Here is an 18,627-nt window from a genome sequence, read left to right on the forward strand (position 1 = left end):
GGAACAGACACTGTATATAGCTACTGACCCTGTATATAACTACTGACCCTGTATATAACTACTGACCCTGTATATAACTACTGACCCTGGAACAGATCCTGTATATAACTACTGACCCTGTATATAACTACTGACCCTGTATATAACTACTGACCCTGTATATAACTACTGACCCTGTATATAACTACTGACCCTGTATATAACTACTGACCCTGTATATAACTACTGACCCTGTATATAACTACTGACCCTGTATATAACTACTGACCCTGGAACAGACACTGTATATAGCTACTGACCCTGTATATAACTACTGACCCTGTATATAACTACTGACCCTGTATATAACTACTGACCCTGGAACAGATCCTGTATATAACTACTGACCCTGTATATAACTACTGACCCTGTATATAACTACTAACCCTGTATATAACTACTGACCCTGTATATAACTACTGACCCTGTATATAACTACTGACCCTGTATATAACTACTGACCCTGTATATAACTACTGACCCTGTATATAACTACTAACCCTGTATATAACTACTGACCCTGTATATAACTACTGACTCTGTATATAACTACTGACCCTGTATATAACTACTGACCCTGTATATAACTACTGACCCTGTATATAACTACTGACCCTGTATATAACTACTGACCCTGTATATAACTACTGACCCTGTATATAACTACTGACCCTGTATATAACTACTGACCCTGTATATAACTACTGACCCTGTATATAACTACTGACCCTGTATATAACTACTGACCCTGTATATAACTACTAACCCTGTATATAACTACTGACCCTGTATATAACTACTGACCCTGTATATAACTACTAACCCTGTATATAGCTACTGACCCTGTATATAACTACTGACCCTGTATATAACTACTAACCCTGTATATAACTACTGACCCTGTATATAACTACTGACCCTGGAACAGACACTGTATAGAGCTACTGACCCTGTATATAACTACTGACCCTGTATATAACTACTGACCCTGTATAGCTACTGACCCTGGAACTGACCCTGTATATAACTACTGACCCTGTATATAACTACTAACCCTGTATATAACTACTGACCCTGTATATAACTACAGACCCTGTATATAACTACTGACCCTGTATATAACTACTGACCCTGGAACAGACACTGTATATAGCTACTGACCCTGTATATAACTACTGACCCTGTATATAACTACTGACCCTGTATATAGCTACTGATCCTGTATATAGCTACAGACCCTCTATATAACTACTGACCCTTTATATAACTACTGACCCTGGAACTGACCCTGTATATAACTACTGACCCTGTATATAACTACTGACCCTAGAACTAACCCTGTATATAGCTACTGATCCTGTATATAGCTACTGACCCTGTATATAGCTACTGACCCTGTATATAACTACTGACCCTGGAACTGATATATAGCTACTGACCCTGTATATAACTACTGACCCTGGAACTGACCCTGTATATAACTACTGACCCTGAACTGATATATAGCTACTGACCCTGTATATAGCTACTGACCCTGTATATAACTACTGACCCTGTATATAACTACTGACCCTGGAACAGACCCTGTATATAACTACTGACCCTGTATATAACTACTGACCCTAGAACTAACCCTGTATATAGCTACTGATCCTGTATATAGCTACTGACCCTGTATATAGCTACTGACCCTGTATATAACTACTGACCCTGTATATAACTACTGACCCTGTATATAACTACTAACCCTGTATATAGCTACTGACCCTGTATATAACTACTGACCCTGTATATAACTACTGACCCTGGAACTGACCCTGTATATAGCTACTGACCCTGTATATAGCTTCTGACCCTAGAACTGATCCTGTATATAACTACTGACCCTGTATGTAACTACTGACCCTGTATATAACTACTGACCCTGTATATAACTACTAACCCTGTATATAACTACTAACCCTGTATATAACTACTAACCCTGTATATAACTACTGACCCTGTATATAACTACTGACCCTGTATATAACTACTAACCCTGTATATAACTACTGACCCTGTATATAACTACTGACCCTGTATATAACTACTGACCCTGTATATAACTACTGACCCTGTATATAACTACTGACCCTGTATATAACTACTGACCCTGGAACAGACACTGTATAGAGCTACTGACCCTGTATATAACTACTGACCCTGTATATAACTACTGACCCTGTATATAGCTACTGACCCTGTATATAACTACTGATCCTGTATATAGCTACAGACCCTCTATATAACTACTGACCCTGTATATAACTACTGACCCTGTATATAACTACTGACCCTGTATATAACTACTGACCCTGGAACAGATCCTGTATATAATTACTGACCCTGTATATAACTACTGACCCTGTATATAACTACTGACCCTGTATATAACTACTGACCCTGGAACAGATCCTGTATATAACTACTGACCCTGTATATAACTACTGACCCTGTATATAACTACTGACCCTGTATATAACTACTGACCCTGTATATAACTACTGACCCTGTATATAACTACTGACCCTGTATATAACTACTGACCCTGTATATAACTACTGACCCTGTATATAACTACTGACCCTGGAACAGACACTGTATATAGCTACTGACCCTGTATATAACTACTGACCCTGTATATAACTACTGACCCTGTATATAACTACTGACCCTGGAACAGATCCTGTATATAACTACTGACCCTGTATATAACTACTGACCCTGTATATAACTACTAACCCTGTATATAACTACTGACCCTGTATATAACTACTGACCCTGTATATAACTACTGACCCTGTATATAACTACTGACCCTGTATATAACTACTGACCCTGTATATAACTACTAACCCTGTATATAACTACTGACCCTGTATATAACTACTGACTCTGTATATAACTACTGACCCTGTATATAACTACTGACCCTGTATATAACTACTGACCCTGTATATAACTACTGACCCTGTATATAACTACTGACCCTGTATATAACTACTGACCCTGTATATAACTACTAACCCTGTATATAACTACTGACCCTGTATATAACTACTGACCCTGTATATAACTACTGACCCTGTATATAACTACTGACCCTGTATATAACTACTGACCCTGTATATAACTACTGACCCTGTATATAACTACTGACCCTGTATATAACTACTAACCCTGTATATAGCTACTGACCCTGTATATAACTACTGACCCTGTATATAACTACTAACCCTGTATATAACTACTGACCCTGTATATAACTACTGACCCTGGAACAGACACTGTATATAGCTACTGACCCTGTATATAACTACTGACCCTGTATATAACTACTGACCCTGTATATAGCTACTGACCCTGGAACTGACCCTGTATATAACTACTGACCCTGTATATAACTACTAACCCTGTATATAACTACTGACCCTGTATATAACTACAGACCCTGTATATAACTACTGACCCTGTATATAACTACTGACCCTGGAACAGACACTGTATATAGCTACTGACCCTGTATATAACTACTGACCCTGTATATAACTACTGACCCTGTATATAGCTACTGATCCTGTATATAGCTACAGACCCTCTATATAACTACTGACCCTTTATATAACTACTGACCCTGGAACTGACCCTGTATATAACTACTGACCCTGTATATAACTACTGACCCTGTATATAACTACTGACCCTGTATATACTACGGACACTGTATATAACTACTGACCCTGTATATAACTACTGACCCTGTATATGACTCCTGACCCTGGTAAAGACTCTTTATATAACTACTGACCCTGTATATAACTACTGACCCTGTATATAACTACTGACCCTGTATATAACTACTGACCCTGGAACAGACACTGTATATAGCTACTGACCCTGTATATAACTACTGACCCTGTATATAACTACTGACCCTGTATATAACTACTGACCCTGTATATAACTACTGACCCTGGAACAGACACTGTATATAGCTACTGACCCTGTATATAACTACTGACCCTGTATATAACTACTGACCCTGTATATAACTACTGACCCTGTATATAACTACTGACCCTGGAACAGACACTGTATATAGCTACTGACCCTGTATATAACTACTGACCCTGTATATAACTACTGACCCTGTATATAACTACTGACCCTGGAACAGATCCTGTATATAACTACTGACCCTGTATATAACTACTGACCCTGTATATAACTACTGACCCTGTATATAGCTACTGACCCTGTATATAGCTACTGACCCTGGAACAGATCCTGTATATAACTGAAAGAGCAAGAACGTCATCACTGCACACTAGTGCACGTACCAATAAAACACTTGAAACTTGATACACACACACACACACACACACACACACACACACACACACACACACACACACACACACACACACACACACACACACACACACACACACACACACACACACACACACACACACACACAGCCACAGTTCATGTCCTCAGTTCACTGGCTACATACAGGGTCCTTCAATGAGTCATTGAGCTGAGCTGTTTACACCCTAACCACAGGAGGTTGGTGCCACCCTAATTGGGGAGGACGGTCTTGTGGTAATGGCAAGAGTAATGGCAAGAGCAGAATCTGTGGAATGGTATCAAATACATCTGACATGGTTTCCATGTGTTAGATACCATTCCATTGACTCCGTTCAATGCATTTACACGTCCTCCCCTCAGCAGCCTCCACTGACCCTAAGCATCTGTAAATAAGGCTGTGCAGCTCTCTGTTATATTCGTAGCTTCCGGGGCTTGTTACTGTACGCTACAGTCTGAAAGTAGAACAACATACAGTAAAAACTCCTAATGATAGAGTCCTGCTCTGCTGCAACCTCATTCTCCCTCATCACTCTCTCCGCAATGTTATGAAGAACAGGGTGTCTGGTAACAGGTCTCAGCACTCCTACACCCACCCAGCCTCCTACACCCACCCGCCCAGTCAGCCTCCTCCACCCACCCAGCCAGCCAGCCTCCTCCACCCACCCAGCCAGCCAGCCAGCCAGCCAGCCAGCCAGCCTCCTCCACCCACCCAGCCAGCCAGCCTCCTCCACCCACCCACCCAGCCAGCCAGCCAGCCTCCACCACCCACCTACCCAGCCTCCTCCACCCACCCAGCCAGCCAGCCAGCCTCCTCCACCCACCCAGCCAGCCAGCCAGCCAGCCTCCTCCACCCACCCTAGCAGTCCCTAGACTCCACTATGACATAATTTACATGGTCTATAGTAGCAGTCCCTAGACTCCACTATGACATCATATACATGGTCTATAGTAGCAGTCCCTAGACTCCACTATGACATCATTTACATGGTCTATAGTAGCAGTCCCTAGACTCCACTATGACATCATATACATGGTCTATAGTAGCAGTCCCTAGACTCCACTATGACATCATATACATGGTCTATAGTAGCAGTCCCTAGACTCCACTATGACATCATATACATGGTCTATAGACTCCACTATGACATCAGTCATGGTCTATAGTAGCAGTCCCTAGACTCCACTATGACATCATTTACATGGTCTATAGTAGCAGTCCCTAGACTCCACTATGACATCATATACATGGTCTATAGTAGCAGTCCCTAGACTCCACTATGACATCATATACATGGTCTATAGTAGCAGTCCCTAGACTCCACTATGACATCATATACATGGTCTATAGTAGCAGTCCCTAGACTCCACTATGACATCATTTACATGGTCTATAGTAGCAGTCCCTAGACTCCACTATGACATCATATACATGGTCTATAGTAGCAGTCCCTAGACTCCACTATGACATCATTTACATGGTCTATAGTAGCAGTCCCTAGACTCCACTATGACATCATATACATGGTCTATAGTAGCAGTCCCTAGACTCCACTATGACATCATATACATGGTCTATAGTAGCAGTCCCTAGACTCCACTATGACATCATTTACATGGTCTATAGTAGCAGTCCCTAGACTCCACTATGACATCATTTACATGGTCTATAGTAGCAGTCCCTAGACTCCACTATGACATCATTTACATGGTCTATAGTAGCAGTCCCTAGACTCCACTATGACATCATTTACATGGTCTTTAGAGCATCATTATTCACTTTTTGTCAAGGGAAAGCAAGCATGTATAGCCAAGTGCCATCCACATGTATAGCTTAAAAATGTATTGCCTTTGTAATCAATAGTGAAACCTGGGTCCTGAGTGATTGATTAGATAGTTAGTGTCTCAGCACCGGGAAGCTGTTTAATTATGGGACAGAGGAAAATAAATGGCACTCCGGTCAGATCTCACTCCGGTCGGGAATTGATTGAGGTGGTGATTATAGATACTTGTATTCAGCTGTCATAAAGGCCAAATTATGAACAGAGATGACTAGCCTAGTTAAATAAAGGTTACATTAAAACATATATTCAGACTATTGGAGTGTTCTGTCAGTTGAAGACTAATCCGACTATTGGAGTGTTCTGTCAGTTGAAGACTAATCCGACTATTGGAGTGTTCTGTCAGTTGAAGACTAATCAGATTATTGGAGTGTTCTGTCAGTTGAAGACTAATCCGACTATTGGAGTGTTCTGTCAGTTGAAGACTAATCCGACTATTGGAGTGTTCTGTCAGTTGAAGACTAATCAGACTATTGGAGTGTTCTGTCAGTTGAAGACTAATCCGACTATTGGAGTGTTCTGTCAGTTGAAGACTAATCCGACTATTGGAGTGTTCTGTCAGTTGAAGACTAATCAGAGTATTGGAGTGTTCTGTCAGTTGAAGACTAATCCGACTATTGGAGTGTTCTGTCAGTTGAAGACTAATCCGACTATTGGAGTGTTCTGTCAGTTGAAGACTAATCCGACTATTGGAGTGTTCTGTCAGTTGAAGACTAATCCGACTATTGGAGTGTTCTGTCAGTTGAAGACTAATCCGACTATTGGAGTGTTCTGTCAGTTGAAGACTAATCCGACTATTGGAGTGTTCTGTCAGTTGAAGACTAATCCGACTATTGGAGTGTTCTGTCAGTTGAAGACTAATCAGACTATTGGAGTGTTCTGTCAGTTGAAGACTAATCCGACTATTGGAGTGTTCTGTCAGTTGAACACTAATCCGACTATTGGAGTGTTCTGTCAGTTGAACACTAATCCGACTATTGGAGTGTTCTGTCAGTTGAAGACTAATCAGACTATTGGAGTGTTCTGTCAGTTGAAGACTAATCAGACTATTGGAGTGTTCTGTCAGTTGAAGACTAATCAGACTATTGGAGTGTTCTGTCAGTTGAACACTAATCAGACTATTGGAGTGTTCTGTCAGTTGAAGACTAATCCGACTATTGGAGTGTTCTGTCAGTTGAAGACTAATCAGACTATTGGAGTGTTCTGTCAGTTGAAGACTAATCAGACTATTGGAGTGTTCTGTCAGTTGAAGACTAATCCGACTATTGGAGTGTTCTGTCAGTTGAAGACTAATCCGACTATTGGAGTGTTCTGTCAGTTGAAGACTAATCAGACTATTGGAGTGTTCTGTCAGTTGAAGACTGGGTCAGTTCCAGGGTCAGTTCCAGGGTCAGTGCCAGGGTCACGGTCAGTTCCAGGGTCAGTTCCAGGGTCAGTTCCAGGGTCAGTTCTAGGGTCAGTTCCAGGGTCACGGTCAGTTCCAGGGTCAGTTCCAGGGTCATGGTCAGTTCCAGGGTCAGTTCCAGGGTCAGTTCCAGGGTCAGTTCCAGGGTCAGTGGCATGGTCAGTGCCAGGGTCAGGGTCAGATCCAGGGTCGGTTTCAGGGGTCAGTTCCAGGGTCAGTTCCAGGGGTCAGTTCCAGGGTCAGTGCCAGGGGTCAGGGTCAGATCCAGGGTCGGTTTCAGGGTCAGTGAGACTGGAGATGCAGGGCTGGTGGATGTATGTGGGTGTAGAACGCTTTCAGAGGAACATGTAAACATGACTGGACTTCATAACACATCCCTACAGCTGTAGTGTGTCCCAAATGGCACAATTTCCCCACTTCTTTGACCAGGGCCCATAGGGGATAGGTGGCGGTTTGGAATGCAGCTTTCCTGGCTGGAGTTGGTAGCAGTTCCTAATGCTCAGCCAAACATCCCAAACTGTAGCTACCACATGAGAGCCTGCCTTCCTTACGGGAACAGTCATCCATCCCCTCTCACAGAGTGTTATTTCTATCAGTTGAAGGCAGGAAGACAGGCAGCATAAACCTGTGTTTGTCTTCCAGATGGGCGGGAGGGGGATAAAACTGGGCTGTCAGTGAAATATTCCTCCCTTCCTCTCCTCCTCTCATCCTTCTATTCTGTGATGCATCATACCAAAACATATCCCTGCACAATTCAATGGGATTTCCAATTTAAATGCAAATTTCCACTGGACTTCACAAAGAGAAGCAGGAAACCATTCAATACAGCAATGAATTATACATTTTAATTAACCAGCCAACACGTCTATTCAGCTTCTAGGAGAAATAAGAAAATTAATAAATAAATATGAGGTCCTAAATGTGTGGATAAGAAGGAGGATTCTGATGCTGAGTGGGGATGCTGAGAGCCAGAGGCCACCATTAAGTAAAATATTCTCAGCTGCCACATATCTAGAGTATTGTTCCTGCTTTGATGAGCTAAATACCACTTCTAGACTGACAGAGGGAGAGAGAGAAGCAGACAGAATGTGTCCTAAATTACATCCTATTTCTTATATAGAGCCTTATGGGCTCTGGTCTAAAGTAGTGCACCATATAGAGAATAGGGTTCCATAGGGCTCTGGTCTAAAGTAGTGCACTATATAGGGAACAGGGTTCCATAGGGCTCTGGTCTAAAGTAGTGCACTATATAGGGAATAGGGTTCCATAGGGCTCTGGTCTAAAGTAGTGCACTATATAGGGAATAGGGTTCTATAGGGTTCTGGTATAAAGTAGTGCACCATAATAGGGAATAGGGTTCCATAGGGCTCTGGTCTAAAGTAGTGCACTATATATAGCGAATAGGGTTCTATAGGGCTCTGGTCTAAAGTAGTGCACCATAATAGGGAATAGGTTTCCATAGGGCTCTGGTCTAAAGTAGTGCACTATATAGGGAATAGGGTTCCCTTTTGGACTCTGGCAGAGCCAGGCAAACAGGGTAGATGTGGATTGGATAGAGCTGACTGGGGATGCAGTTTTAATTTCACCCTGTCATTCGCTTTCTAATTCTGTAAAGATGAAATAAATACGAGGTGTCAATCACCATGACGGTGCGGAGCCTCAGAAGGCTTTCATTCAGGATCTTCCACAAGGTTGTTTGAACCAACACTGGGTTTTGGAATTATTTGAAATATAAGGGATTTAAATTTCCATTCAGAAGAGATTGATGGCAACATGCATCCCAAATGGCACCCTATTCCCTATATAGTGCACTACTTTAGACCAGAGCCCTATAGAACCCTCTTCCCTATATAGTCCACTACTTCAGACCAGAGCCCTATGGAACCCTATTCCCTATATAGTGCACTACTTTAGACCAGAGCCCTATAGAACCCTCTTCCCTATATTGTGCACCACTTTAGACCAGAGCCAATAGTGCACTATATAGGGAAAAGGGTGGCATTTGGGATACATCCCTAAGGTAGAACTGGTCAGATCATTATAGAAACAGGAAGTAGAAAGGCCGAACTCCTGGTTTGTTTCATATGACTTTGTAGTCAAATTGAGCAGAGTAACACTCTCTTCTTCTGCAGACTGGATGAGGTCCTAATGATTGCAGTATTATATGGTAACTCGAGTGGGAAATGGAAGCAGTTTGAATCACCTTCGTACCTTGCAAAAGCATTGAACTAGAGAATACATTTCCTGTGATTTTAAATCATCTAGCCGTCCCCATTAATGTTGTCTTTACATAAACAGCTGAGAAACTTTGGGGATTTCAAGTGCAATCAGAATCAGGGTTGGGGGGTCATTCCATTTCTGTCAATTCAGAAAGAAAACCAAAGTCCTATTCCAATAATAATGTGTCCTCATTGAAAGGCATTGGAGAGAATTGGAATTTCAGTGTACTTCTTGGAATGACTGAAAATCAAATGGAATTGAGCCCAACCCTGACCAGACTAATGTTCCCATTTCACTGCACATCTTCCCATTGTGTTCACACTGCTTGGTTTTGTTCTGCTGTCAGACATGGTAGTAAAGGGTTTCTGCTGCTCTTTGGCTCCAGGTCTGATATGGACCGTCTCGGTGTTATAGCTTCCGTTCCTCATTGTAATGATTAAACAAACCAATTAAAAGGCATACTAAATGGAGCACAAACATATATACACACTAAATCTTTCCCTCAGCCATTAAACATATATAGACACTAAATCTTTCCCTCAGCCATTACATACGGAAACGGTCAGAAAAGTTGGGGGACTGGGGCACAGTGAGTGTGACGTTTGTTTAATATATATAAAGTAGAATAATATTCTCAAATCTTTGGTGTTGTTTTAAACTTGAAATGGTTATTTAATATTGTAAACCACCAGTTCTAAAAGCAACAGATTGATAGTCCAAACTTTGATCTTCAATGGGAGATCAATGGGAGATCAATGGGAGATCGATGGGAGATCAATGGGAGATCAATGGGAGATCAATGGGAGATCAATGGGAGATCTCATGAAAGGAAGAGAACAGTAGGAATGTGTCTTTATGAAGAGACAGGAACTGTTATGAAATAGCTGAGTCTAACAAAATAGACAGTAATTTGTGTAAGTGCTGTGCTTGTTGAGTGTCCTTCTCTATTAGCGTGTTGAAAGCATGTTGTCAATTTGTTTACTGTAAAATAGCATTGTATTTGGTCAGTTAACTAAGGGTTGGTAGCAGGCTGATTGGTCGGCTATTTGAGCCAGTAAATGGGGCTTTACTATTCTTAGGTAGTGGAATGACTTTAGCTTCCCTCCAGGCCTGAGGGGACACACTTTCTAGTAGAGACAATATAATCCACTATTATCTTCAGTAATTTTCCATCCAAGGTGTCAGACCACGGTGGCTTGTCGTTGTTGATAGACATCAATCATTTGTTCACCTCTTCCACAATGAAATGGAACAGGTGAACACATTAATTCAAAACTACAATTATTGTCTTTCATAATTTCATTAAATATAATTGGAGGTGAAGTGTCAGAGTTTGTTGAAGTCATGTCACGCCTAAGTTTGCTTAGCCCTGTAATCATGTAGAGTGTTAGCCCTGAGAGAAAATGAGAGAAGCAAGGAGAGAGAAAAGAGAGAGAGAGAGAGAGAGAGAGAGAGAGAGAGAGAGAGAGAGAGAGAGAAGCACGGATAGAGAGGTAGTGACAGATTGTGCAAGGCAGAGAGAGTTTAAAGATAGAGTGAGAGATTGAAAGGGGGCGATAGAGATCGAGAGAGAGACTCTGACATTCTCCTCTGTGTCCATTTCTCTAGATGGCCAACACCGTAACGTCGCTGTGCTGTGTGGTGCTAGCTGCCGTGGTGGTGGCGTACGCTCAGAGACGCAGCCAAACAGGTAAGACCCAACGCTGTAATACGACAACCCTCCGCTCCTCCCCCACCCCTCGTACTGTGTTCTATGTTCTACTGTGAGCTCAGAGCCTGCTCTCTCTCTGCCACCTGACCATGGAGACTTGGTGGGAGATGCATAGCCTCTCTCTCTCTCTGCCACCTGACCATGGAGACTTGGTGGGAGATGCATAGCCTCTCTCCCTCTCTCCTCTCTCTCTCTCTGCCACCTGACCATGGAGACTTGGTGGGAGATGCATAGCCTCTCTCTCTCTCTCTCTCTCTCTCTCTCTCTCTCTCTCTCTCTCTCTCTCTCTCTCTCTCTCTCTCTCTCTCTCTCTCTCTCTCTCTCTCCTCTGTGCACTCTAAGGTTGTGGTGGTGTTTGTGTCAGGAGCTGAGAGCAGAGATAACTAGAGGTAACACAGTGAGAGGGCGACAGACCGTGCTGAGTCGTCTCTCACCTGTCTCTCTGCGTACACCTCTTCTCCCTCTCTTCTCCTCCTTCACAGCTCTCACTCATTCTACACCTCCTCCCCACCCGAAAGTAGTGCACTATATAGGGAATATGGTGCTATTAGGGAGGTAGCCTTTCATTTTTCCAGTCACAGATATTACCCACTTTAACATAGAACAGCAATACAAGGAGATGGAGATCTATGATATCTATAGCTAAAGTGCATTCGTAAAGTATTCAGACCGCTAGACTTTTTCACGTTTTGTTTTCGTTACAGCCTTATTTGAATAAATACCCTGATCAATCTACACACAATACCCCAGAATGACAAAGCAGAAAATACAGAAGTAGAATTTACATAACTATTCAGACCCTTTGCTATGAGACTCAAAATTGAGCTCTGGTGCATCCTGTTTCCATTGATCATCCTTGAGATGTTACTACAATTTGATTGGAAACACATTTAACATTCACTTGATACTTTCTACTTCCTGTCCAGTCATATGGTCTATCACCTTCGATGTTCTTTCTATTTCCTGTCCAGTCACATGGTCTATCACATTAGATGTTCTTTCTACTTCCTGTCCAGTCATATGGTCTATCACCTTCGATGTTCTTTCTATTTCCTGTCCAGTCACATGGTCTATCACATTAGATGTTCTTTCTACTTCCTGTCCAGTCACATGGTCTATCACATTAGATGTTCTTTCTATTTCCTGTCCAGTCACATGGTCTATCACATTAGATGTTCTTTCTACTTCCTGTCCAGTCACATGGTCTATCACATTAGATGTTCTTTCTACTTCCTGTCCAGTCACATGGTCTATCACATTAGATGTTCTTTCTATTTCCTGTCCAGTCATATGGTCTATCACATTAGATGTTCTTTCTATTTCCTGTCCAGTCATATGGTCTATCACCTTCGATGTTCTTTCTATTTCCTGTCCAGTCACATGGTCTATCACATTAGATGTTCTTTCTATTTCCTGTCCAGTCATATGGTCTATCACATCACATTATATATATTTTTTTGCTGCAGATGACCATATAACTGGACAGTACTCTAAGTGTGATAGGACCAGGGATTGACTATATAACTGGACAGTACTCTAAGTGTGAGGGATTGACCATATAACTGGACAGTACTCTAAGTGTGACAGGACCAGGGATTGACCATATAACCAGACAGTACTCTAAGTGTGAGGGATTGACCATATAACTGGACAGTTCTCTAAGTGTGATAGGACCAGGGATTGACCATATAACTGGACAGTACTCTAGATGTGATAGGACCAGGGATTGACCATATAACTGGACAGTACTCTAAGTGTGATAGGACCAGGGACAGTACTCTAAGTGTGATAGGACCAGGGATTGACCATATCACTGGACAGTACTCTAAGTGTGATAGGACCAGGGATTGACCATATAACTGGACAGTACTCTAAGTGTGATAGGACCAGGGATTGACCATATAACTGGACAGTACTCTAAGTGTGATAGGACCAGGGATTGATCATATAACTGGACAGTACTCTAAGTGTGATAGGAACAGGTATTGACCATATAACTGGACAGTACTCTAAGTGTGATAGGACCAGGGATTGACCATATAACTGGACAGTACTCTAAGTGTGATAGGACCAGGGATTGACCATATAACTGGACAGTACTCTAAGTGTGAGGGATTGACCATATAACTGGACAGTACTCTAAGTGTGACAGGACCAGGGATTGACCATATAACCAGACAGTACTCTAAGTGTGAGGGATTGACCATATAACTGGACAGTATTCTAAGTGTGATAGGACCAGGGATTGACCATATAACTGGACAGTACTCTAAGTGTGATAGGACCAGGGATTGACCATATAACTGGACAGTACTCTAAGTGTGATAGGACCAGGGATTGACCATATAACTGGACAGTACTCTAAGTGGGATAGGACCAGGGATTGACCATATAACCAGACAGTACTCTAAGTGTGATAGGACCAGGGATTGACCATATAACCAGACAGTACTCTAAGTGTGATAGGACCAGGGATTGACCAGATAACTGGACAGTACTCTAAGTGTGAGGGATTGACCATATAACTGGACAGTATTCTAAGTGTGATAGGACCAGGGATTGACCATATAACTGGACAGTACTCTAAGTGTGATAGGACCAGGGATTGACCATATAACTGGACAGTACTCTAAGTGTGATAGGACCAGGGATTGACCATATAACTGGACAGTACTCTAAGTGTGATAGGACCAGGGATTGACCATATAACTGAACAGTACTCTGTGTGATAGGACCAGGGATTGATCATATAACTGGACAGTACTCTAAGTGTGATAGGACCAGGGATTGACCATCTAACTGGACAGTACTATAAGTGTGATAGGACCAGGGATTGACCATATAACTGGACAGTACTCTTAGTGTGATAGGACCAGGGATTGACCATATAACTGGACAGTACTCTAAGTGTTATAGGACCAGGGATTGAGCATATAACCGGACAGTACTCTAAGTGGGATAGGACCAGGGATTGACCATATAACCAGACAGTACTCTAAGTGTGATAGGACCAGGGATTGACCAGATAACTGGACAGTACTCTAAGTGTGAGGGATTGACCATATAACTGGACAGTACTCTAAGTGTGATAGGACCAGGGATTGACCATATAACTGGACAGTACTCTAAGTGTGATAGGACCAGGGATTGACCATATAACTGGACAGTACTCTAAGTGTGATAGGACCAGGGATTGACCATATAACCAAACAGTATTCTAAGTGTGATAGGACCAGCGATTGACCATATAACTGGACAGTACTATAAGTGTGATAGGACCAGGGATTGACCATATAACTGGACAGTACTCTTAGTGTGATAGGACCAGGGATTGACCATATCACTGGACAGTATTCTAAGTGTGATAGGACCAGGGATTGACCATATAACCGGACAGTACTCTAAGTGGGATAGGACCAGGGATTGACCATATAACCAGACAGTACTCTAAGTGTGATAGGACCAGGGATTGACCATATAACTGGACAGTACTCTAAGTGTGATAGGACCAGGGATTGACCATATAACTGGACAGTACTCTAAGTGTGATAGGACCAGGGATTGACCATATAACCAAACAGTATTCTAAGTGTGATAGGACCAGCGATTGACCATATAACTGGACAGTACTATAAGTGTGATAGGACCAGGGATTGACCATATAACTGGACAGTACTCTTAGTGTGATAGGACCAGGGATTGACCATATCACTGGACAGTATTCTAAGTGTGATAGGACCAGGGATTGACCATATAACTGGACAGTACTCTAAGTGTGATAGGACCAGGGTTTGACCATATAACTGGACAGTACTCTAAGTGTTATGGGACCAGGGATTGACCATATAACCGGACAGTACTCTAAGTGGGATAGGACCAGGGATTGACCATATAACTGGACAGTACTCTAAGTGTGATAGGACCAGTAATTGACCATATAACTGGACAGTACTCTAAGTGGGATAGGACCAGGGATTGACCATATAACTGGACAGTACTCTAAGTGTGATAGGACCAGGGATTGACCATATAACTGGACAGTACTCTAAGTGTGAGGGATTGACCATATAACTGGACAGTACTCTAAGTGTGATAGTACCAGCGATTGACCATATAACTGGACAGTACTCTAAGTGTGATAGGACCAGGGATTGACCATATAACTGGACAGTACTCTGGTGGGATAGGACCAGGGATTGACCATATAACTCGACAGTACTCTAAGTGTGATTAAGGGATTGACCATATAACTGGACAGTACTCTAAGTGTGATAGGACCAGGGATTGACCATCTAACTGGACAGTACTATAAGTGTGATAGGACCAGGGATTGACCATATAACTGGACAGTACTCTTAGTGTGATAGGACCAGGGATTGACCATATAACTGGACAGTACTCTGAGTGTTATAGGACCAGGGATTGAGCATATAACCGGACAGTACTCTAAGGGGATAGGACCAGGGATTGACCATATAACTGGACAGTACTCTAAGTGTGATAGGACCAGTAATTGACCATATAACTGGACAGTACTCTAAGTGGGATAGGACCAGGGATTGACCATATAACTGGACAGTACTCTAAGTGTGATAGGACCAGGGATTGACCATATAACTGGACAGTACTCTAAGTGTGAGGGATTGACCATCTAACTGGACAGTACGCTAAGTGTGAGGATTGACCATATAACTGGACAGTACTCTAAGTGTGACAGGACCAGGGATTGACCATATAACTGGACAGTACTCTAAGTGTGATAGGACCAGGGATTGACCATATAACTGGACAGTACTCTAAGTGTGATAGGACAAGGGATTGACCATATGACTGGACAGTACTCTAAGTGTGATAGGACCAGGGATTGACCATATAACTGGACAGTACTCTAAGTGTGACAGGACAGGGATTGACCATATAACTGGACAGTACTCTAAGTGTGATAGGACCAGGGATTGACTATATAACCAGACAGTACTCTTAAGTGTGATAGGACCAGGGATTGACCATATAACCAGACAGTACTCTAAGTGTGATAGGACCAGGGATTGACCATCTAACTGGACAGTACTCTAAGTGTGAGGGATTGACCATATAACTGGACAGTACTCTAAGTGTGACAGGTCAGGGATTGACCATATAACTGGACAGTACTCTGAGTGTGATAGGACCAGGGATTGACCATATAACTGGACAGTACTCTAAGTGTGATAGGACCAGGGATTGACCATATAACCAGACAGTACTCTAAGTGTGATAGGACCAGGGATTGACCATATAACTGGACAGTACTCTAAGTGTGATAGGACCAGGGATTGGCCATATAACTGGACAGTACTCTAAGTGTGATAGGACCAGGGATTGACCATATAACTGGACAGTACTCTAAGTGTGATAGGACCAGGGATTGACCATATAACTGGACAGTACTCTAAGTGTGATACCCAGGTATTGACCATATAACTGGACAGTACTCTAAGTGTGATAGGACCAGGGATTGACCACATAACTGGACAGTACTCAAAGTGTGATAGGACCAGGGATTGACCATATAACTGGACAGTACTCTAAGTGTGATAGGACCAGGGATTGACCAGATAACTGGACAGTACTCTAAGTGTGATAGGACCAGGGATTGACCATATAACTGGACAGTACTATAAGTGTGAGGGATTGACCATATAACTGGACAGTATTCTAAGTGTGATAGGACCAGGGATTGACCATATAACTGACAGTACTCTAAGTGTGATAGGACCAGGGATTGACCATATAACTGGACAGTACTCTAAGTGTGATAGGGCAGGGATTGACCATAACCGGACAGTACTCTAAGTGGGATAGGACTAGGGATTGACCATATCAGACAGTACTCTAAGTGTGATAGGACCAGGGATTGACCATATAACCAGACACACTCTAAGTGTGATAGGACCAGGGATTGACCAGATAACTGGACAGTACTCTAAGTGTAATAGGGATTGAACAGCAGACCATATAACTGACAGTACTCTAAGTGTGATAGGACCAGGGATTGACCATATAACTGGACAGTACTCTAAGTGTGATAGGACCAGGGATTGACCATATAACTGGACAGTACTCTAAGTGTGATAGGACCAGGGATTGACCATATAACTGGACAGTACTCTAAGTGGGATAGGACCAGGGATTGACCATATAACTGGACAGTACTCTAAGTGTGATAGGACCAGGGATTGACCATATAACTGGACAGTACTCTGCAGTGTGATAGGACCAGGGATTGACCATCTAACTGGACAGTACTATAAGTGTGATAGGACCAGGGATTGACCATATACCTGGACAGTACTCAGTGTGATAGGAGGGATTGACCATATAACTGGACAGTACTCTAAGTGTTATAGGACCAGGGATTGAGCAGTGGACAGTACTCTAAGTGGGATAGGACCTGGGATTGACCATATAACCAGACAGTACTCTAAGTGTGATAGGACCATGCCGAGGGATTGACCAGATAACTGGACAGTACTCTAAGTGTGAGGGATTGACCATATAACTGGACAGTACTCTAAGTGTGATAGGACCAGGGATTGACCATATAACTGGACAGTACTCTAAGTGTGATAGGACCAGGGATTGACCATATAACTGGACAGTACTCTAAGTGTGATAGGACCAGGGATTGACCATATAACCAAACAGTATTCTAAGTGTGATAGGACCTTGCGATTGACCATATAACTGGACAGTACTATAAGTGTGATAGGACCAGGGATTGACCATATAACTGGACAGTACTCTTAGTGTGATAGGACCAGGGATTGACCATATCACTGGACAGTATTCTAAGTGTGATAGGACCAGGGATTGACCATATAACTGGACAGTACTCTAAGTGTGATAGGACCAGGGTTTGACCATATAACTGGACAGTACTCTAAGTGTTATGGGACCAGGGATTGACCATATAACCGGACAGTACTCTAAGTGGGATAGGACCAGGGATTGACCATATAACT

The 18,627-nt window shown here is 42.4% G+C and overlaps 1 protein-coding gene across 1 annotated transcript in view; it reads left to right on the forward strand.

Moving 5' to 3' along the window:
* Nucleotides 1–11,520: 11,520 nt before the first annotated feature.
* LOC127928092 (ciliary neurotrophic factor receptor subunit alpha-like) overlaps nucleotides 11,521–18,627 on the forward strand; it is a 361,996-nt gene continuing 354,889 nt past the window's right edge. Inside the window, exon 1 of the mRNA XM_052515085.1 lies at nucleotides 11,521–11,602. Within this exon, the coding sequence (XP_052371045.1) occupies nucleotides 11,521–11,602 (82 nt within the window). The remainder of the gene's footprint in view (nucleotides 11,603–18,627) is intronic.

This window comes from Oncorhynchus keta, unplaced genomic scaffold (genome assembly GCF_023373465.1).
Source record: "Oncorhynchus keta strain PuntledgeMale-10-30-2019 unplaced genomic scaffold, Oket_V2 Un_scaffold_21293_pilon_pilon, whole genome shotgun sequence".
Taxonomy (NCBI): domain Eukaryota; kingdom Metazoa; phylum Chordata; class Actinopteri; order Salmoniformes; family Salmonidae; genus Oncorhynchus; species Oncorhynchus keta.